Source organism: Vulpes lagopus, chromosome 16 (assembly GCF_018345385.1).
Source record: "Vulpes lagopus strain Blue_001 chromosome 16, ASM1834538v1, whole genome shotgun sequence".
NCBI lineage: Eukaryota > Metazoa > Chordata > Mammalia > Carnivora > Canidae > Vulpes > Vulpes lagopus.
Genome location: NC_054839.1, coordinates 59,486,442 through 59,509,179, shown reverse-complemented (window position 1 = coordinate 59,509,179; position 22,738 = coordinate 59,486,442). Strand labels below are relative to the sequence as shown.

Here is a 22,738-nt window from a genome sequence, read left to right as displayed (position 1 = left end):
CCTGAGAGACCCAGAGAGAGGCCGAGACACAGGCAGAGGGAGAAGCAGCTCCCTGCGGGGAGTGGATGTGGGACTCGATCCCGGGACCCCGGGGTCAGGCCCTGGGCCCAAGGCAGCCGCTCAACCCGAGCCCCCCGGCGCCCCTTCAGGTTGTGTTCAGAGTGAGCTGCAGCCTGTGTAGTCATTGCTTCACCTCAGGGGAGAGGGGAACTCAGGATGTTTTCGGTCCCCTACCTTCCTGCGCTCCACCCTGGAAGTTCTTAAATGCCCAGGTGATTCTGATGTGCGGAGGAATTTGAAAAACTAGATTTAGACTTTGTCCCTCTGGTAGTGATGGTTCCAGCTGCGGTTGCCACCACAACAGGAGTGGGCCTGTTCTTTTTCAGCCGTACCGTATTCCTCCAGTGGATTTCTTGGAGGATTGTTACGTGCCAGATGCCATGCAAGGGGCTCGGGTGAGACTCATTTTGAAATGTACCATTACTGTTAGCCAGAGTGCTGTGTTAAAAAATCAGAAATGGAACATATAAGGTTTTCAGGAATCAGACGTGGTGGTGCATAAAAATCCAAATTGTATATTGTTAGGTTGAGAACAGTCCTTTTTTTTTTTTTTTTTTAAGAGCGAGCGAGGAAAGGGACTCTGCGCTCAGAGCAGAGCCCAACATGGGACTAGATCTCACACCCCGAGATGACCTGAAACCAGGAGTCGGCTGCTTAACCAACTGAGCCACCCTGGCACCCCCAGTTGAGAAAAATCTTTTAATCTTTTAAGATTTTATTTATTGATTCAGGAGAGACACAGAGAGGCAGAGACACAGGCAGAGAGAGAAGCAGGCTCCCTGTGGGACTCAATCCCAGGATCCCAGTCCAAAGGCAGATGCCTAACCACTGAGCCACCCTGGTGCCCCTTGAGAAAAACCTTAATAATAATTCTTTTTCATTCTTGCGTATTTCCACTGGTATTCAAAGAGTGGTTTTAAATTTAAATGTTTATTTTGAAGATGATGTATGCCCATATAGTGACAGCAGGTGAAAAGAAATTTAAAAAGCAGGTAAATTTGGTACAAGTGAAGTAAAAATAATCAAATTTATTATATCTGTCATCATGAGCTGGAACTAGTCTCAAAGGATAAGGACAGTTGATGCATTTATTCAACATGTACTGAGCATGCTAGGTGCTGGGAGCGTGTTGGGAACTAAACACAGGAATAGTGAGCTATTACATTGGGAAGTGGTGACAGGAGAAAGAAGTACTCAGAATGAGGGTGGAACTGGTGTAATGAGATCTGCAGCAGGAAAGGCAGAGAAAGGGAGAAGAGCAGTTAAGGCTTCACAGCAAGATGTGCAAAGGCCCTGGGGAGCCTTTACTTCCAGGAGCACCTTGTGTGTTACTGGAATCAACTTAGACACTGGAGTTGGGGGAAGGGTGGGCGGCGGTGCACCAGCATGAAGCCGCCTGAGGATTTTCAGTGCAGAGGCAGAAGAGATGGGAGGTAAGAGCCAGTGTACTCAACATTTTATTGGAGAGCAGACGTGAGATGATAATAAGAGGGAGGTGGTAAAAAAAACACCCCGGCGGGCACGAAATGTCGACCAGCAAGAACAGGCAAGAGTTAAGGAGGATTGAAGTTTGATGACCAGAGAGACAGGAGCGGTCTCGTCCTAACGATGTGTGGCTTGCCCAGGTCGGGTCTTCAGGGCGCAGCTGCTTGGGTGCGAGCCTCATTCCTGGTTTTGGAAGGGGTAATCCTTGGACGACACAGAAGACACCGAGAGAGAGGGAGAACTTGACCTCGCGTCTCTGTCTTCGTGAGTAAAGTACATGATGTGGTTCAGGTCCTGAAGTGCCTCGAGCTCTTCCTTCAGTTGCTGCTGCCTTTCTTCACAGCGATGGATCTTTCTCTGTATCGCTGTGGTAAAAAGAAACGCGACTGCAGTTTTACGAACAGGTACCTCCCTAGCCCCTTCGGCCAGGTGCCTAGCACGTGTGTGCCTTGCTGCCTCTTCTGGCTCAGGCTAGGGCAGTGCACCTCTGCATGTCTGAGAACTCAGAGCAGAGACTGTGTAAGCAGAGACTGCACTGCCCCCCGGTTGTTGAGAGAGGGTAAGTGGAGGCAGCACGAGGTTAGAATATCAAGGATAAAGGCAAATCTTTCATTAAAATGCAGCCAGTTTTTGATGTTACATAAAAGCTTTTGGTTTTATTCAGTAGCAGGAAGGCCTTTATTGTGGAAACTTTAGGAAGAAGATCCTTAGGCTTTATAATAATGGTGTCACTCAGTGACATTGTGGTTTTTTGAAGACCTCAAAGTTGAACAATATTAACTCATACATAAAATGTTCCTCTAGAATACCCGTAGTTAACTTTGTGGAACGTTGGAATGGAGCAACATTAAATTAGGAGCGTGTGTGTCCGTAGGGATGCCCCCTAGGGGTCTCAGTGTCTCCTCCTGACGCCCCACTGGGATGTGTATCTTTCCAGCTAACCTATGCACGGAGTGAAAAGTCCCCTGTTAGAAAAAGACTATAAAAGTAGCTTTGAAAAAATATGTGGATGCTCCCCTCAGCAGTGTGCAGATATACTCAGGAGACTGTTAAAGGACAGGCCGCTTTTCCTGATTATAAATGTAATACAAAATCTGAATGGACAGTAGAGCACTGTGGTTGTGCAGTGCACAGCCTGTCCAGCTGTGTGGCAGCTGCATAGAGAAGCCACATCAGACTCAGCCCTAAGTAGACATTTAGCCCGTTCTGAAAGCATCTTGGGGCAGGACCTCCTCACTAAATGGGTGATTATTGATATACGGTGGTGTCATATTGGTTTCAGGTGAACAATGTGATGACTCAATAAAACCTTTCCAAAAAAAAAAAAAAAAACAAAAAAACCTTTCCATAAAATATCAACCACTTAAGTCTCTGCCCCACCAGGCTTGCTTCTGTTTCAAAATTGTCTTTAGAATCCATGAATTCCAGCCCTCCCTCCCCCAGTAAGATTTGAAGATGAATATTGGGAGAATTAAAATTTGTACACATCAAATCAAGGCGAGCAGCCGTGCAGTAGGGCCTGGCTGCCTCACCAGCTCCTGCTGAGTCCTGAACGTGTGGCCCAGCGACCTCCCACTTTGCAATCATTTAAAAAAAAGTAGAAACAAAAAATTGAGCCTCTTCCGATCACTAAGGTGTGATGTGTATGTAGAATATGTGGAAAATCAAAAGCAGCACTTGCAGCCACCTCCAGATAACGACCGTGTCCCCTCAGGTGTGAGGGAGGGATCAGACTGCGCTGTGGTGGGGTTTTTCATTTAGAAAGACAATGAACATTCTTCTAAAATATGATTTCTATCACCTGAATAGTATTATATTCCTTGAGTATGTATAAATAATTGTGAACTATGCTGCTCACATACCTGCTTGAAAATTTACAAATGCGTCGTCAAACAACCTACAGTCAAAAAGTGAAGTCCCGATTTCTTCATAGTCTGTAGAGAGGAAAACATTTTGTTTTAATTTAAATGATTTACACAGGCAGATACCGCTCACAGAAAAACCCCAAATAAGGGAAAGTCACAGCACAGCACGGCACTGCGCAACCTCAGCATTAGACCGCAGGAACGGCCGTGTCCCTGGGGCCATGGTGGAAATGCAAATATGTGGCACCTCTACCCAATCAGAAGCTCCAGGGCCGTCAAGGGTTTTGACAAGCCCTCTGGGGATTCTGAGGGGCATGTTCAAGATTGAGAAGTGCTTAGTCTAATGTAAAGAAAAAATGAACATAAGAATATAATGAATGGATTTTTGGAAATGTTTGCTTTTAATTTCTCACTTTTGGGTTTTGCCCTCTAGAAAACCATCCCTTTCAAATGATCATATATTTGACCTCGTTGCCCACAGTATAGAACGTCAGGCTTTTCCTTGTAATGTAACTGTACTTAAGCTCGTCGCGTAGGGTCTACAAAGGCTAAGTGACCACACACCTGCCTACACAAATGGAACTTCAGCTTCCCAAAGAGCTCTTTAGGAAAGGCCCCATTTAACTAAGGGAAACATCAGACCTTTTTTCTCCTGTAAACTGTGAGTTAACATTATCAAAGAAGACATAAGGAACAGAATCGGAATCAAAACTGTAACAGAATGCCATTCTCAGATGTTAGCAGCCAGGGGAGACCAGGGGACAGGCGTGTGACTGCATGTGGGCGCTAACCCTCCTGGTGTTCGCTCTCAGCTCTGCACTTCGGCAAAGCACATCAAGACTTTGAGGGTGTCCGGGTGCTTTTCACTGAATTAATGAGTCTGAATTACCCACATCCTGTTGATGCATGCGTAAGAGACTAGAGACCTGGAACAGTGAACTGTATTAAAGAATAAGATGAAAGAAATTGTATAGAAAGAAAACGTGTACTTTTGGTTTGTTTTATAAGTAGGTTTGCGAGAAGTCTCTACATGCAGGAATGTTGCTATTTCAGTACCTGAATCAGAAGCAGTGTCACCCATGAGTCTTTCCTGGATCAAATGAAGTTTGTCTAATATTTCTTCAAATAAATCATTAAGAAGCCCTGCTTCCTTACATTTCTTAAGAAAATCAATCTTCACAGTTGCATCTAAGAATAAGAAAAACATTTTAGAAAGAAATGGTCTTAGGGCGGCTATCATAAATCCCTTTATGGTCACTTCTTCAGACCATGCCTAGCGGTGGATGGACACAATCCGTAGGAAAACAAACACTTCACCTTTATCTTTTCATTGTAATTTCATCATACCTCGTGTTTTCCCAGCTGAAACAATGTTACAGAAAGTGAAAATAAAAACTTCTTGGCCTAGACTAAGTATCTGAGTCAAGAGGATTCTCTAAAATGGAGCCCCCATCATTTTTTTTCTGTCACAGTAACTGTGTGTCATTATGGAATGTCCCATTTCCTTGACAGAAAGCTGGAGCTACTAGCTTCAGCTTCCTGAGGGGTGGGTCACGGTACAAGAGACGGCACATCGCTGTGTTCCGGGCTCAGGGAACCCTGGCTTCCAGGCCAGGACCAGGTGTATCTGTCCTGGTACCAAAGGACAAGGGACTCTCCCCACCTAAAGTACCTTGATCTTCCGGGCTTAGGATAGAGTGGATAGTTAGGATAAAAGGATTTTATTCTTACACTTACTACAAGTCTACAGGGATAAGGGGGAACCAACTTTGAAATCAATGGGTTATCATTTTTATGAGTACCGTAAGGTCATATTCGATACAAAATTTATAGCCAACCTGTGTGTCTGCCATCCTCATCCTTCATGTGTTTTATGAGTCTATTCAGTGTCATCGCATTAGGTGGCTAGAGGGAGAGAAAAATCAAGATCACATCGGTTTTGTTGGCATTTGATATTGGGTAAGGCGAAAACAGTCTTTTGTTGCATTTGCCTGTGGTGAAAATCATGCTGCGCATTTGTTTGTAGTTTACATGTAAATGTCACATTATTTTTGTATAACAAAACACCGAGAGGAATGGGCTCCTCCAGTGTAGACAGCAAGTGGAGAAGGTTGCTGGCGTGTATTAATTTAGCTCATATAAGCTGATGTGTAAAAAAACCGGTTTCAAATCCCCAAAACATTTCATATACTTTACATACAATAGGAATGCACAAAATTTTTGAAAATCACGCATTCTGCAGGTCAGGTGTGGGCCGTGCAGCTGAGAAGCACTTGGCTGGGTCGGGATGCTCTACTGCCCCTCTGCCCCTCTTAGGGCCAGAAGCACACGGCGCTGACTTGGTACCAGGACACCCGTTACAGAGGCCACGGGACTGTCGCCTCCTGAAGGCCATGTGCTAGCACACCCAAGACACACCCAGCTTGTCTTTTACATTCATCATATTACGGTTCTGTTATCATTTCACCTGATGATCTTTAAATGGTTAAAATAAAGAAGAAACCTTGTAAATAACCAGAAAGTTGTAATAAAGTCAGATTACCTGTGCATGAATGCCTGTCGAGAGAGATCTCTTTCCTCTTTTTCTTTTCACTCCTGAAAAATCAGTGGAAAATAGAAGTCATGTAGAAACTGGAATCCATAAAGGAAAAGACCGATTTTGACTACATAAAACAGAAAACTCTTACAGCAGACTTACACTACATGTTTGCAACATATGATAAAGCACCAGTTTCTAAAATACAAAAATCTTCTAGGTCAATATAAAAAAGACAGTTGAGTAGAAAAATTAGGCAAACAGGGAACCTTGTAGGACAAGTTGATTAAATAGAAAAATAGGCTGGGTCACAAGACAACAAATATACAGCTTAAAAGATAGGGCAATACACTCAATTTTACTCCTTTTTTTTTTTTTTTTCAATTTTACTCCTAAGGAAAGACATGCAAAACAATAATTTTCACCTATCAGACTGGCAGAGATGAAGGTGTTTAGCGTCTAATGTTGCAAGGATTGGGGTAATGGTGTGCTGCTGGTGCAGCCGCTGTGGGAAATGATGCGGCGGTTGTCATCACAACCACCTTGTGTATACTCTTGACCCAGCAATCTACAGTTTTCCAAATGGTACAGTCGCATAAAGGCCCACAGACGAGAAAAGCGTGAACTCTGCTATTCAGTGCGATAGGAAAAAATGGAAATAACCTAAGTGTGCATCGTGCAGAGAGTAGTAGTTCAGCTGTAACTCAGGCAACTGAACAGCACACAAGATGGAATGTAACGCAGCCTTTCAAAAATAAGGTAGATCCATTTGTACACGTACAGAAGGTTCTCTGAGTGAAAGCAAAATGTAGTAGTAGGTCAGTTTGTATATACAGGAAATTTTTAGAAGAATTCAAATGAAACGGATAGTTTCTTCTGGGGCAAAGATTCCTAACAGTGTCATAATCTGCCTTTTAATACCAATACATTAAAAACTTTTTTTTTTTTTAATTTAAAAAGCTGGGGCGCCTTGGTGGCTCAGTTGGTTGAGCGTCCAACTCCTGGTTTGAGTTCAGGTTGTGAGCTCAGGGTCATGAGATCCAGCCATGTGTCAGGGCTCCTTGCTGGGTGTGGAGCCTGCTCGAGATTCTCTCCCTCCCCTTGTACCCCCACCCCTGCTTGTGTGCATGCTCCAAAAAAGAAAAAAAAAATTTTTAATTAAAAAAAAAATCCCTATTACATTATTGTTACCTTTCCCTATCAATAAATACTGATCGAAACTATGTTTTTACAGTCATCCCTGATAAAAGAGTACTAAAAAAATGAGGGTAACAATATCGTTTAGAGAGTGCTATTTACCACTAAGAATGCAGTTGGCCTGATACGGAGCTAAGCCTTTTCCAGAGAGGTCCTGATTCCCGGCCCCGTGAGCCTTCCAGATTCAGTGCTGGTAAGACACTGCGGTTCAGGCAGTAAGCAGAGGCCACTCGTGGGGGACGGTCCATCCCGTAACCCCTGGTAGCAGGGCCCAGTATCCCTTAATCAGAACCTAAGAGCTAGCCATGCATTCTTAGGAAACATTCAGGGAACGTGCAGCAATTTATCAGTTTCTGTGCACTGGAAATCCTGATACTCTTTTAGAAGGGAGGCAGTCACAAGGCAAAGCTTTTTACCACGTCCTCGTTTGGTCCTCTGATTGTCCTGGGGATGGAAGGCAGCAGACAGAGAGTTTCCTGGGAGTAGGTCTAGTGTGCAAAGAAGAAACATGCGTCTGTCACATGGCACAGAGAAACCAGCAATTTCCTAAGCATGTAAGAATGTGACTTGAAACTCTGTACTTAGGTCAGTGAGGCCGGTAAGTCAGACTCTCCCGTGTCGGTCCTACGCATGTGCCCAGCTCTGGACCCTCAGGACTAAACCTTGGAGACTTACCATTAGCGCTGCTCCCTGGAGCATGTTGTTGGCAGAACACTCTGAAAACAGGCAATTTCAAAGAACCATTAAACATCTTTTACTTAGACTTTTATTTATTTTTTTAAAAAGATTTATTCATTCATTCATGATAGAGAGGCAGAGACACAGGCAGAGGGAGAAGCAGGCTCCATGCCGGGAGCCCGACGCGGGACTCGATCCCGGGTCTCCAGGATCATGCCCTGAGCCAAAGGCAGGCGCCAAACCGCTGAGCCACCCAGGGATCCCCTTACTTAGACTTTTAAAATACCACACCTATGTTCTTATGATTTAAAAAGGAACTAGCCTGTTTCTCCTGATGGCTTCACCCTAGATATCTGCCCAAGGAAAATGCTGTCAACGCCGCGAAGCACCTGCCCCTCCTCGCTGCCCCGTGCCCCCCCCCCCCCCCCCCCGCAGAGGCCTGTGGGCCCCGAGGGAGCAAGTGGTCATGTAGGGAGAGCTCAGGACCCAGCTCTAGGCCGGGTTTTCACCTGGCTGCACAAAGTCCTGCTGACTTTCAACAACGGCACACAACTGCGTGCATGGATTTCGGGGGAAGCTCGTTTTCTGACTCAGCAGGCATCTCCCCGGGCTGTAGAGCTGAACCATGTGAATCTAGGATAGATCAGTGTCCTGGAACAGAAGGATGCAGCACAGGCCAAGGAGGAGAACCGGAGACAGTGAACTCTGTGGAGCTTTCGTCCTCCTCAGGCCCAGCTACATGCCCCTGGCTTTCCTTAAGGTGCTGACCCCCAGGAGGCACAGTCCTCTTGCCTGTGGGAATGCAGGAATTCTTTCTCTCTTACACACACACACAGACCAGTTTCCACTTCTCACGTACAGTCTTCCTGGCAGCCCATCCCCTGACCTGAGCAAAATTAATCTCCTCAACCTTTTGGATTCCAGGATCTGAGCACTTCTGTTTGCCAGGCACTTACCTTTTTTTTTTTTTTTTTTAAATTATGGAACATTGCAGACGCAAAAGTGGAGGCTCCCGACCTATCACCCAGTTCAACAGTTATCAACTCAAGACGAAGCCAGTTGTGTGTGACTCCCCTCCTGCTCCCATTATGCCATGTGCTTCTATTAGTCCCGGTCTTTCTGGTCCTTCCACATGGTGACAGGTTCTCTGAGATTCAGTCCATGTCTGTTCCTCTATATTCTTACCGCACCTAGCAAGGTATCTTGTCTGTCATGGGCACTCTTCACAAATGAATGTGTTTTTTTTGTTTGTTTTTTTCACAAATGAATGTTTAAGTAAATTTAAAAATGCATAGATGTTCACCTGATACCTGGTAATGACAAAATGATTGTTTCATTGGGTCTCTATTAATTGGTTCTCCTGATTATACAAGATCAGTATTTTTGCAAACTTGGAGATGTAGCAGGAATTTGACTCCTTTTTTGTTCATAGTTCTGCTAATAGTGTGTCGAGTGGGTGTTTGAGGTCATCGTGGAAGTCTTAATAAATGAGCTCCTTGGGAAGGTAAAAAAATAAAAAACGAAAATTTTATAACCCATGAGCTTCTGAGCAAATCAAATATAAAAAGTATGGTATAGGGATTCCTGGGTGGCTCAGTCAGTTGAGCATCTGCCTTTGGCTCAGATTGTGATCCCAGGATCCTGGGATCGAGTCCCGCATGGGGCTCTCTGCATGGAGCCTGCTTCTCCCTCTGCCTGTGTCTCTGCCTCTTTCTCTCTGGGTCTTTCAGGAATAAATAAAATCTTAAAAAAAAAAAAATAAAACTGTTCCATTATACATACTTATATATTCCTCGCAATCCATCAGTCTGTAGAACTGCATGGTCGTTCTGGGCACAGAAGAAGTGGTAACTCCTCTTACAGGCTTTTACGTCACATCCCACGGTAGCTCCTCTCCGATTACAGAAAGCGCATCTCTACAGAAGAATGAATTTTACGAAAGTAAACACCTGTTTTTCATGATCTTTGTTAAAACATATAGACATCATTAAGTGTTATTTTTAAGCACAGCCACATCCTGCTGCTCATTTTGAAATTTCAGCAAAACCTCTCTTAGGAAACTGCTAAGTTGGCACTGACCTGTAATGATCTGATTAAAAGCAGAAAACCCTTCTTGCTTCAAAAAAATACAAAACCCCAAACCTTTTTACCGGAGATAACTAAAAAGAGATTTATCCTGCTGTAGGCAAGGGGTCCTGTTAGTGACACTGGGGCTCACGGTGAGGGTGGTTGCTGATGGTGCCACTGAGCTGTGTGGTCCACCCGGCCCTCCCCTCTCCTAGACTCAGATCCCTCCCTGCAAATAACCCAAATAACCCTGCCTTTCAGGTCTTACAGTTTCTACTGAGGGCAGCGTGAGATTAAATAAGTGAAACCTCTCTGGAGTCTATGTAGTAGGGCCAAGAATTTAAGATTAAAAAACAAAACCCTGAGTAGCAAATTTTTTAAAGTTCAATTTATTATTATTTTTTAAAGATTTTGTTTATCCATGAGAGACAGAGACACAGGCAGAGGGAGAAGCAGGCTCCCTATGGGGAGCCCAATGCGGACTCGATCCCAGGACCCCAAGATCATGCCCTGAGCAGATGAAGGCAGATGCTCAACTGCTGAGCCCCCAGGCGCCCCTTAAGTTCAGTTTATTTGATTTCTCGCTTCTATATATTCGCCAATTGATCTGGTATTTTACGTATGAAGGTGGTGTGGAGATGGCTAGGATGGTGTGTGGCCACGGAAATCTAACTGGTTTAGGGGAGTCCAAGCCATGCCCAAAGTGATTTGATTTACATCATGCTCTGACTGAAGGGGAAGCTCGATGAAACCACCTTGCAGAACAGGAAGTAGCTCAAACAATATCCCAAAGTCAGCACAGGCAACCATACAAGTAAAGAAAATTCAAACATGGGTAAGAAATTAGATTATGCTAAAAGTGGGATTCCAAATCAGACCACAAAGAATGATCATTTAATTTGGAGGCCACCTGGCTTTATGTGTAGAAAAAAAATAAAGTTGTATCCCTACCTCACACTGTATTCTCAAATTTCACATGGATTAAGATGTGAACTATGAGAAAAAGTTTTAAAGTTAGTAAAAATGTATAAAGTTAAAGTCAGGAAAGCTAAGCAAGGAAGGAAACTCAGAAGCCACAGAGAAAAAGACTGATGCTCTGACTACATAAAAAAATTTAAACTTCCATTTTTATGGTGACAGCTACCAGAAAAACAATGAAAATGTCTGAAAACAGAAACAGACTCATAAATACAAAGCATAAAGTGGTGGTAGGTGGAGTCGGTGAAGGGGATTAAGAGGTACAAACTTTTAGTTCTTAAAAAAGTAAAGCACAGGGATAGAATGCAGAGAATATAGTCAAGAATACCAGAATTTGGTGACAGATGGTAATCAGGCTTATTGTGGTCATTTCATAATGTACATAAATGTCAAGTCATTGTGTTGGGATTCCTGAAATTAATACTGTATGTCAACCATATCAATAGAAAAAGAAAAATGTTTGCTGCGTAGTTGATAAAGGTTTAAGATGGATAAATGCAGAGAAAAATGGGAAGATGCAAACCACAGAAGAAATACAAATGGTTAATAAAATTTGATTCACTTGAAGACTACCGAGTAAGCGTGATGCAGCGGGCAGTGTCCTGGGGGGATAAGGCACCCGCCCTCGTGGAGGGAACATTCAAATGGAGAGAGACCATGATCACATAAAGCAAACTCAAGAACACAGTGATAATACATGTGTGGTAAATGTCTGTCCAACCTGGGGTTTGTGTCTTCCCTTTCTTTAATGATTCCTCTTAATGAACATACATTTAATTTTAACAACAACAACAAAGTAAATAAATACCTAACTCCAGTAATTATAGCAACACTAAGCCTATAGATGTCAACGTTTACCAAATGCTTAGTGCAAAGAATGAGCTAATAAAAATACATGAATTACCTTTTTTATTTTTTTTTATGAATTACCTTTTTTAAAAGACAGTGATGATACATGCCTTGTAAGAATTAAAATAAGGTGAGGTGACACTCACTGGGTCCCAACTTCAGATTGGGGATCCGTAAAAGCCTCTCAGGAGGTGATGGAGAACTTTAGATTTGAATAATAACCAGAGCTCCCAGTAGGCAACAACAACAACAAAAAAAGCAGGGGGGAAGGATATTCTAGGCCGAAGGTTCTATGTTCCTGTGGCAAGAGTGAGCTTCCCATTTATTGGCAAGCTGACTGGGAAGACAGGATGGTGGGCTGATGCCCGAGAAGAGATGCGCTTCAGGGGAGAGTCAGAGGTTACAACCCAGGGGTAAGTAAGGGCTGGGTCCTGTAAGGGTGACAAACCAGGGTAAGGAATTGAGGGTTTTGTCTTGGTACAACAGGAACATGAAGTGATCGATATTTTATTTTTTAAAAAATATTTTATTCATCTGAGAGAGAGAATGAGCTGGGGGAGGGGCAAGGATGGAGGGAGAGGGAAAGAAGCCCAAGCAGACTCAGTGCAGAGTGTGGAGAGCAGAGCCTCGCGTGCAGCCCAGTCTCACAACCCTGACAACACGGCCTGGGATGAAATGAAGAGTCAGATGCTCAACTAGCTGAGCCACCCAGACGCCCCAAGATGGGTATTTTAAAGACACTACTGTGGCTGTGTGGAGAATGGGTGATGGTGAGGATGAGCCGGAGAGAGTGCAGAAAGAACACGCCTGGGTGACGTGAGCAACCGTCCTTTACTGCCGTGGGTTAGTGACCGAAGCGGGGGGCCTGCAGGGGAGTGCTGAGCGGATGCTGGGCTGGGAGCTTGATGAGAAGATGAGGATGGATGAACGGTGGGCGGTTCACTGAGGTGAGAAGGGAAGCGTTTGGATGGAGTACGTGGGTGCAGGGGCTGGAACTGTGTTCTTTGGCCAGTTTAATACGAGACACTAGTAGGTATTGACATACATGTGTCAGGTTGGTTATCACAGCGGGAGGAATAAGTATGGAATTGAAGCCATGGGAACTAGAAGAGGTCACACAGGAAAGAGGTTCAGGTGGAGGAAGGAGCCTGGGAGACTCTGGGGACTGCACACTTGGGAGATTCAGCAGACAAGGAAAAATAAGCCAAGGTGCCTGGGAAGAAGCAACCAGAAAGGTAAGACACACCAGCAGTGTGTGCAGTGAATCAAAGGAAGAAAGTGCTGGGGGGCTCAGTTGCTTAAGCACCTGCCTTCGGCTCAGGCCACAACCCAGGGTCCCAGGATCCAGCCCCATGTCAGGCTCCCCACCCTGCAGGGACTCTGCTTCTCCCTCTCCCTGCCTCTCGGGCCACTTGTGCTCTCTCTTTCTGTGATAGATAGATAGATAGATAGATAGATAGATAGATAGATAGATAGATGATAAGATGATAGATAGATAAAATCTTTAAAAGTAATTAAAAAAAAAGTGCAGGGCACAGACAACTGTGTGATAAATACTGATGAAAGGTCAGCTAAAGACAAAAGTGACATTGTAATGGACGGGCTTTCTGTGTACGAAGGAGGGTTTCAGATGATATATGCTGGAGGACCTAACCTGGGAGAGGGCGGCATAGGGAGGTGAATGGGGTAAAGGGAAATGTAACAGGCTAGTCCTTAAGGACGGGCAGGTGATGACTTCAAAGTCATCAGTGGAGGGCAGCCCCGGTGGCTCAGTGGTTTAGCGCCACCTTCAGTCCAGGGAGTGATCCTGGATACCCGGGACCGAGTCCCACATTGGGCTCCCTGCATGGAGTCTGCTTCTCCCTCTGCCTGTGTCTCTGCCTCTCTCTCTCTGTCTCAGGAATAAATAAAGTAAAATCTTAAAAACAAAACAAAACAAAATCCAGCCAAGTAAATCTGGCCATCTAGTTGGTTTCTTTTTTTAAAAGATTTTATTTATTTGACAGGGAGAGAGCACAAGCAGGAGAATGAGTAGGGGGAGAAGGAGAAGCAGGCTCCCTGTTGAGCAGGGAGCCTGATAGGGGACAGGATTCCAGGTCCCACCTCTCCCCCCCCCTGCCCCCCCACCGCTCTCTCTCTCTTTGTCTCATGAATAAATTAAAAAAAAAAACAAACCCCAAAGTCTACGTGGAGGGTTGACTTTGACAACAGGTAGGCCCCAGAGTCTAGGAACAGAGGTGGATGGGCAGTGGTTTGGATGGTAGGACTTCCTGGCTAATGGCTTCCATTTCTCAGTAAAAATCACAAATACATGCATACCACCGAAATGAACCTCTGTGGTATGTAAACCACAGAGTGTGGGTGTTCCGACGACGTGCCAATGTAGGTTCGTTAGTTGTGACAAGGCACCACTCTGGTGGGAGATGTTGATAAAAAGGTGGCCATGAACGTGTGGGTGCAGGAAGTACATGGGAATCTTTGTACTTTCCCCTCAAGTGTTCTGTGAACCTAAAACTGCTCTAAAAGAAGTCTATAAAAAAAATAAGGTACAGTCATCAACTTGGGGATGGACAATTGAGGTCGGGAGATGTTTTAAAAAAGAGATGAGAGGATATGCAACAGTAAATGTACACGGTGGAGGGTGACATGTGGAGATTCCTGTTGAGGTTTGTAGCCATGAATCTAAGATCAGTCAACGCATTTGTGGGGCTTTGTACAGTAGTTCGACTGTGAAAGTGCCAGTAGGACTCAGACAACAGACAGGTGCATTGCCCCGGGGCAGGGCGGTGGGGGGGGATTGGTTTACTAGGTGAGTAAGGAGACGTGCGCATGGACGGTGGGGACAGGGAGCCCAGGGTGTCTGCAGGACGGCGATGGTGGTGCTGGGCTGTGGCTGTGAGGTGGGGCCACTGACGGGCAAAGGCAGCACAGAGGAACCGTGGGGGCTGGGTGTGCCGGGAGGGAGGCAGGTGCCCGAGGAGAATGTTCACCCTCCCGAGCCATGAGGGAAGGCACACAGTAACAAGATTTGTGACACCCGTTTCCACCAAGGGCTGGGAAAAGCGTTCCTTCATCCACAGAAGTATGAAGTGGCACAGCCTTCCTGGGCGACAGCTTACTAGCGTGTTTCAGTATTATTAGGGGAACTGCCTTTGACTCAGCCGCTGCACTCCTAGCAATGGGCTTATGGCAGTGTTCAAACAAGCACACAGGATGTGTGCAAGAGGTCCGCAGCTTTAGTTGTTACAGTGAAAAACCAAAGTCGACTCATGATCTAACGGGAGCATGCTTTCATGCATTCTGGGGTATCCTGTGGAATTCCATGCAGTCAGGAGATTGCCACAGTCATATGCCTATAGTTTTAGGAACACGGCATGTCTCTCCTGCCCTCCGAACTTCTGCACATCCTACTCCCTTTTGCTGGAGTTCCTCCTTCCCCATCTTCTTTACCCTCACTCCTCTCCAACCAGGAAGGCTTCCCTGGGCCCCACCTGCACTATGGTGCTTTTTTTTTTTTTTTAAAGATTTTATTTATTTATTCATGAAAGACACAGAGACACAGAGAGAGGCAGAAACACAGGCAGAGGGAGAAGCAGGCTCCATGCAGGGAGCCCGACGTGGGACTCGATCCTGGGACTCCAGGATCACGCCCTGGGCCAAAGGCAGATGCTCAATCACTGAGCCACCCAGGTGTCACAATGAAAGGCTTTTCAGAGAGGAAGGCTACTGTAACAGAACCAATGGGGTAATTGCTCTACACTCTGTCTTCCCAAGAGGAGCCAACCCAGGTCCAAGGGGACTGATCCTGACTAATTATGTGCAAAAGTTTTCAGAAGGGCTCTTATTCCATGCCTGGGAAATGGACTCTTTCTCTTGCCAGACAGGAACAAGAAAGACTGACACTGCAGTTGTTGCCTGTGACCACCATGTGAGCACAAGAGAACCAACTGATGTGGACAGGATGACAGGAAGGATGATGGGCTCCTGGGGACACCATTAAGTCACTAAATCAACTGACTCTGAAGCCAGTTTTCCCCCTGGCTAAGTGAGAAAATAAGCATCCTTTTCGTTAAAACCAGTTTGAGTTGGGGGTTCCTTTTACTTACAGCCAAAAGCATTCTAACTCATATCTACCTTGCTGGCGAAGCATGTTGTAGTTTATTTTAAAATAGTAAGTGTTCATTTGAATCTAAGTTTCCAGTACAGGTCCTATGTCTTTTAGCTCCCCAGGATGTGTTTCTATCCCTGGTTTACCAATCAAATCGACCTCCTTTGGGAAACATCCCCTTCAAGATCTGTTCAACTTGTAGGAGTAATAAAATCATTTATACTTACCAAATTCCTCCCTCTGTGGATTTCTTTTTTTACTGATTCCACATCAAAATTTCTATCTTGATTACGTGGATCATGATCCTCACATTCCACAAGTGCTGAAGAATATAGCTACGGATTGGGAAAAGAAAAAATTCAGAGTATGTACAAAGTACCGCTGAAAGCTACAAATCAGAAAATGGTATCACGAGGTACTTACCAGGAGTGGAAGATGGATTGGGGGTATAACAGTGACCACCTTCTGGGGTATGTAAGCAGATCACAAGCCACCCTGCTTTTCTTTGGAAGTGGCCCCGATTCCCAGACATGTTTTATACTGCATAACCCTGACCCCCAGTGGTTAATTGGACCTGGTTTGGTCCCTGACCCAAAGCTGAATCAACTGGATTCCCTCTCCTGAGGGAGTAGAATAGACTCTGAGCCACATGGTAGAGAGCAAGCCAGTATGCAGAGAGGAATATGGAAACGAGGGCCAGGGAGGACAAGATGGGTCCCTTATGGCTTCCTAGCTACTGTTCTTAGACCTGCCTGCATGCCTGCCTTCAGGAGCCATGAAATGCCCCTGCAGTCTGATTAAAAATCCACTTTTATGTTTAGGTTGGCTCAAGTTTCTATGTGTTACCTGAAACCAAAAGAATCCAGCCTCTCTCTGAACTGAATGTCAACATTACACAATCCAATCACAAAGCTATCTACAGATTCAATGCAATCTCTATCAAAATGCCAATAGCAGTCTTCAGGGAACTAGAACAAATAATACTAAAATTTGTATGGAACCACAAAGACCCCAAATAGCCAAAACAGTCTTGAGAAAGAAGAACAAAACTGGAAGTATCACAACCTCAGATTTAAGGATACACTATAAAGCTGTAATAAAACGTCTGGTACTGGCACAAAAACAAACATATAGATCAATGGAACAGAACAGAAACTCCAAAAATAAACCCATGATTGTATGGCTAACTAATCTTCAACAAAGGAGACAAGAATATACAATGGGGGAAAAGACAGTCTCTTCAATAAATGGTGCTGGAGGGCAGCCCAGGTGGCTCAGCAGTTTAGCGCCGCCTTCAGTCCAGGGCGTGATCCTGGAGACCCAGGATCGAGTCCCATGTCCAGCTCCCTGCATGGGGCCTGCTTCTCCCTCTGCCTCCCCTCCCCCGTCCTTTCTCTGTCAATCATGAATAAATAGAATCTTTCTAAATAAATAAATAAATAAATAAATAAATAAATAAATAAATAAATGGTGTTGGAAAACAACACACACATGCAAAAGGATGAAACTGGACCACTTTCTTGTATCATACACAAAAATGAACTCAAAATGGATTAAAGTCCTAAATGTGAGACCTGAAACCATAAAACTTCCAGAAGAAAACACAGGCAGTAACCTCTTAGACATCAGCCATAACATTTTTCTAGATCTGTCTCCTCAGACAAGGGAAACAAAAACAAAAATAAATTATTGGGACCACACCAAAATAAAGCTTTCGCACAGCAAAGGAAACCATCAATAAAATGAAAAGGCAACCTGCTGACTAGCAGAGGATATCTGCAAATGATATACCTGATAAGGGATTAATATCCCAAACAGATACAGAACTCTTGTGACTCAACACTAAAAAACCAAATAATGATTAAAAATGGGCAGAAGACCTGAAAAAATATTTTTCCAAAAAAGATGTACAGATGGCCAACAGACACATGAAAAGATGCTCAGCATTGCTTAATATCAGAGAAAAGTAAGTCAAAACCACAATGAGATGTCACCTCACACCTGTGAGCATGGCTGGTATCCAAAAGGCAAGAAATAAGTGTTGGTGAGGATGTGGAGAAAAAGGAACTCTCATGCACTGCTGGGGGGAATGTAAATTGCTAAGCTACTGTGGAAAACACTATCAAGTTTCCTCTAACAACTAAAAATAGAAATACCATAGGATTCAGTAATTCCACCACTGGGTATTTGCCCAAAGAAAATGAAAACACTGATTCTGGGATGCCTGGGTGGCTCAGTGGTTAAGCTCTGCCTTCGGCTCAGGGTGTGATCCTGGAGTCCCGGGATCGAGTCCCGCATTGGGCTTCCTGCATGGAGCCTGCTTCTCCCTCTGCCCGTGTCTCTGCCTCTCTCTGGGTCTCTCATGAATAAATAAATAATATCTTAAAAAAAAAAAACATGGATTCAAAAAGATACACTCACCCTGTGACACTTACTGTGTTTACTGCAGCATTATTTATATGAGCCAAGATATGGAAGCAATCCAAGTGTCCATTGGTAGATGAATAGAAAAAGAAGGTGGTGTATGTAATATATATATAATATATATTAAAAATATAAAATATAATATTATAAAATATTTATAAAAATATAAAATGGAATATTACTCAGTCATAAAAAATGATATCTTGCCATTTGCGACAACATGGATGGAACTGGAGGGAATCATGCTAACTGAAATGACAGAGGAAGACAAACACCGTATGGTTTCACTTATATGAGGAAACTAAAAATAAATGAGAAAAAAAAAAAAAAAAAGGAAGAAACAGACAATAAACTGGTGGTTGCCAGAGAGGAGGGTGGGAGGGTACGGGCAAAAAGGGTGAAGGGGGGCAGCCTGGGTGGCTCAGTGGTTACGCTCTGCCTTCGGCCCAGGGCGTGATCCTGGAGACCAGGGATCAAGTCCCACATTGGGCTCCCTGCATGGAGCCTGCTTCTCCCTCTGCCTGTGTCTCTGCCCACCCCCCATGTCTCTCATGAATAAATAAATAAAATCTTAAAAAAAAAGGGTGAAGGGGAATGGGCGGTATAAGCTTCCAGTCATGGGATGAGTTAGCCACAGTGTAGGGAATACAGCCAGTGGTATTGTAACTGCACTGTATGGTGACAGACAGTGACCCTGATGGTGAGCATAGCACAACGTACAGAGTAATAAATTACTTGATATTTTTATACCTGACCCATGTAACATTGTGTGTCAACTACAATTGACACACAGTTAAAAAAATATATATTAGGAAAAGGTGATGAAACAAATAAACCAACAACAACAAAAAAAAAAAACAGGAAAAAGCTTAATTCAAAGTTCTAGACCTCTATGGAAAAAAAATTACTGAACATTCCTGAAATCCATAAAAGATAGGAATTGCTGGAGACAGACTCTGTTGATGCATAGAAGCACTCATATCATCCCCCCACCACCACCACCAATTTCACCTAAAAATTCACTGGAATTCCAGTTAAAATTCCAATAGAAATTTGTGTGAAACCTTGTGAACTGATCCTAAAATTCAAAGCACTAAAAAATAGCTATAGCTTATCATAAAATCACAGTGATTAAGACAATATTATACCAGCTCAGGGATAGACAAAGTGATCAATGGAAGAGAATAGAGCCAGAAACAGATCTGTGCACAAATATTATATTGTTAGCACATTGGATTAACAGCAAGACTTCCAGAAGGAGACAGACAGCCTGGGTAAGAATCCTGACTCAATCACTTACAGCTGTGTGACCGTGGACAAGTGATTTAACTTCTCTGTGCCTCAGTTGTTTCATCTTTAGCTTGGGCATAGTAACGATACCTACCTCTTAGGGTTGCTGTAAGAATTAACAGTTTAATGCAGGTTAAGCTCCCAGAACAGTACCTTACACCTGGCAAACACTAAATAATAATGGGAGTTACCATTATTATCACTATAAGTCAATGAGAAAAGAACTGATTAGTTTATAAATAATGCTGGGAAAAGTGGTTACTCATAAGAAAAAAAAAAAGAGGTCCCTACTTTACAGAGTAGTCTAAATAAATTCCTGTTGGATTAATAAACTAAATGAGAATGCCAAATTTTAAAATTTTGGGGAAAAAAGATAGAACCTCAGTAAAGGAAAGAATTTCTTAGGGGAAAAAAAATCCTACAAATTATAAAGGAAAATAATGACAAATTTAAGTACATTATAAGTCTCTGACAGGAAACACCACAAATTAAAAGCCAACATATGTAATAAAGCATTAGAATCGATTTATATACATAAATACATGTAAGCAAAATCAGGATCTCAAAGACAAAATCCAGTCTACAAACACAAGTCACAGAAGCAAGAAACAACTGTGCAAAAGCACAGCCAAATGAGGTACAATCGCCCTAATGATCTAAGGAATTGCAAATGCAAGCAAGAGACCATTTTATTTCACATACATTCATTGGAGGAAAAAAATTAAAATTTCATCGTATTATGTACAGCAAGGAGAGAAACAAATTCTGAAACAGTGCGTCAGTCATACTTGCTGCGATCCTTTTGGAGAGCAATTTGGCACATGCAGTGAGGTGCAAAACGCTCCCTGTGTCCAGCAATTCTGGTTTTAGCGATGTGCCCTATACCTGAGAAATTCTCCCATGAATCAGGAGACCTATACAAAGATGTTCATGACTGCTGGCTAGGTATATGAAAAAAGGTATAGAAACCTAAAAACGCTCATTCAGATGACAATAGTAGTGACAGTCGCAAAATGGAATTCTGTAACATTTAAAATGAAAGATGTAGGAGTTAAATTTATCACATGGATAAATCTCAACAGTCACAGAACTTGATTGAAATTATACAAAGTCCAAGAACATATAAAACAATATCATAACGCACTTAAATATACATGGTGAGAACATAAAAAATATAAGATATTAAGAAACAGCACATCGGTGATGGCAATTATATTTCAAGAGGGATCGTGGAAGGGGAACAGAGAGAATTAGAGAATCCTTAACTATCTGTGTTTTATTTCTTTAAAAAAAAAAACTCAAGCTAAAGCAAATACAGTATACTTTTACAAATCTGGGTGCAATGTCTAGAGGTACTGGTTATATGTGAAATATCTCATTAAGATATCTTCAAAGAAGCTTCATCATAATTGTGTTTGATCAGTTATAAATAAAGCTAAAATGGAATAAGATGGTAAGATCTGAAACAGTTTAAAAAGTTAGAAAAATATGCTCCCCAAATCCCCACTTAAAAGCCTAAATCATGGCCAACTCATCATTGTCTGCAAAGCAATTTTTATCTATTTGGGTATGTCCTTCTCTAAAAGGACTCATGAGTTTTCAAGTAACTTACCAAACAATTTTCATGAGCAGCTATATTCTCTGATTGTGCAAAGTATAGGACACTATACTCGATGTCTTTGGGGCAGAGTGCACATGTCCTTTTTTCCATCTTTTCTGCAACCTGAAAGACACCTATAAGTAACATCCCTGATGAGAAATGGAAAAGTGGAACTTCTTGGTCTCCATAACTCCTCCACCAGTCTCAAAGTAGAAGGCAGAGCACTTGTTTTTATGAGAGATTCTCAACTTTCAGAGAAAGAAAAAAAAATTGGTACCCAAGTGGAGAAGCAATTTATTGTGTATTTCTTAAATGGCTTAATGAAAGGAAGGATCATAAATTAATGAATTCGTTTAAAATGTCTAAACATGTGCTTCTTTATTCAAGAAGCACAATGAGGGGCTGCCTGGCGGGCTCAGTCAGAAGAGCATGTCACTCTTGACGTGGGGAACGGGAGTTTGAACCCCATGTTGGATACAGAGATTACTGAAAGAAAGAGAAAGACAGACAATCTGGACTTTAAACATAGAGCTCTCAAAACACTGCCTTGGCAATACTAAGCTCTCAATAATTATTATTATTGCCAATATAAATCAGGAAAACAATGATGTGCTCAATAAATTGCGCTCTGGTTAACTGCCTGTAAAAATAATTTTAGATCTCTATGTCCAACTATATTCAAAGATATATTCTGAGTGAATTAAAGAAGTAAATGAGCAATGTGCTTTAATTTAAATGCACTTTAATCTAGCATTATAAGAACTTAGGAGAGCAAGATACAAAAAGGTAGGAAATTGATTTTTTTTTTCTTTTTTTAAAGAAAGGGATGGAAGAAAGGAGAGGAACCTAAGAGGAGGAGAGGTAAGAAGAATAGGGGAGAGACAGAGAGGGAGAAAGAAGCCATTGGTTTCCGAAACCCCACTGGGCTGGACAGTGAAGGGTAACTTTCTCTAACCTATGAGTTTGCTATTATTTTGGCCATAAATATCCATTTAACAATTTTTTTTTTTGCCCTTTCCAATGCTTATCCTCTTATTGATTTGGTTTTCTGCAGGACATACTTGTTTTTAATCTTCAAGTTTTAGTTTTGAAACAAAGATTTATTTTACCATTTAATGGTGAGAATGTTAAATTTAGATGAGGTTAACCAGTTAAGGTGTTCCTAAAAATTCTTATTATTCAAACGTGTAAGACCTTAAGACCTCTTGGTGTCTCTCTGAAATTAGATCTTACATTTCACAAAGTCAGAAGATTGCACTTTGGAGGAGCATTTATCTCACATTTGGATGGGTTTCTTTTTTCTTAAGATTTTATTTATTTGAGAGAGAGAGAGCACGAGCACAAGCACAGAGAGGGAGCACAGAGGAACACAGAGGGAGAGGGGGAAGCAGACTCCCTGCTGAGCAAGGAGCCAAAAAAATGGGGCTCCATCCCAGGACCCTGAGATCATTATCTGAGCCAAAGGCAGACGCTTAACCCACTGGGCCACCCAGGCGCTCCCCAGATGAGTTTCTTTAATTAATTTATGTTTCCTAGATTTGGGTCCTAATTAGTAGGGATACAAATTTATAGTATCTCTACTCCTTACCAAGAAAAAGAGG

At 43.0% G+C, this 22,738-nt stretch overlaps 1 protein-coding gene across 1 annotated transcript in view; it reads right to left on the bottom strand.

Annotated features, from left to right (window-relative positions):
• Positions 1–1,068: 1,068 nt before the first annotated feature.
• Positions 1,069–22,738, bottom strand: part of LOC121476930 (histone-lysine N-methyltransferase SETDB2) — an 85,193-nt gene continuing 63,523 nt past the window's right edge. The window contains exons 13-23 of the mRNA XM_041731071.1: positions 21,150–21,271; positions 16,051–16,158; positions 9,604–9,737; positions 7,819–7,859; positions 7,473–7,631; positions 7,246–7,329; positions 5,953–6,005; positions 5,249–5,315; positions 4,467–4,598; positions 3,408–3,479; positions 1,069–1,910 (exon numbers count right to left, since the gene is read on the bottom strand). Coding sequence (XP_041587005.1) covers positions 1,723–1,910; positions 3,408–3,479; positions 4,467–4,598; positions 5,249–5,315; positions 5,953–6,005; positions 7,246–7,329; positions 7,473–7,631; positions 7,819–7,859; positions 9,604–9,737; positions 16,051–16,158; positions 21,150–21,271 — 1,160 coding nt within the window. The 3' untranslated portion in view covers positions 1,069–1,722. The remainder of the gene's footprint in view (positions 1,911–3,407; positions 3,480–4,466; positions 4,599–5,248; positions 5,316–5,952; positions 6,006–7,245; positions 7,330–7,472; positions 7,632–7,818; positions 7,860–9,603; positions 9,738–16,050; positions 16,159–21,149; positions 21,272–22,738) is intronic.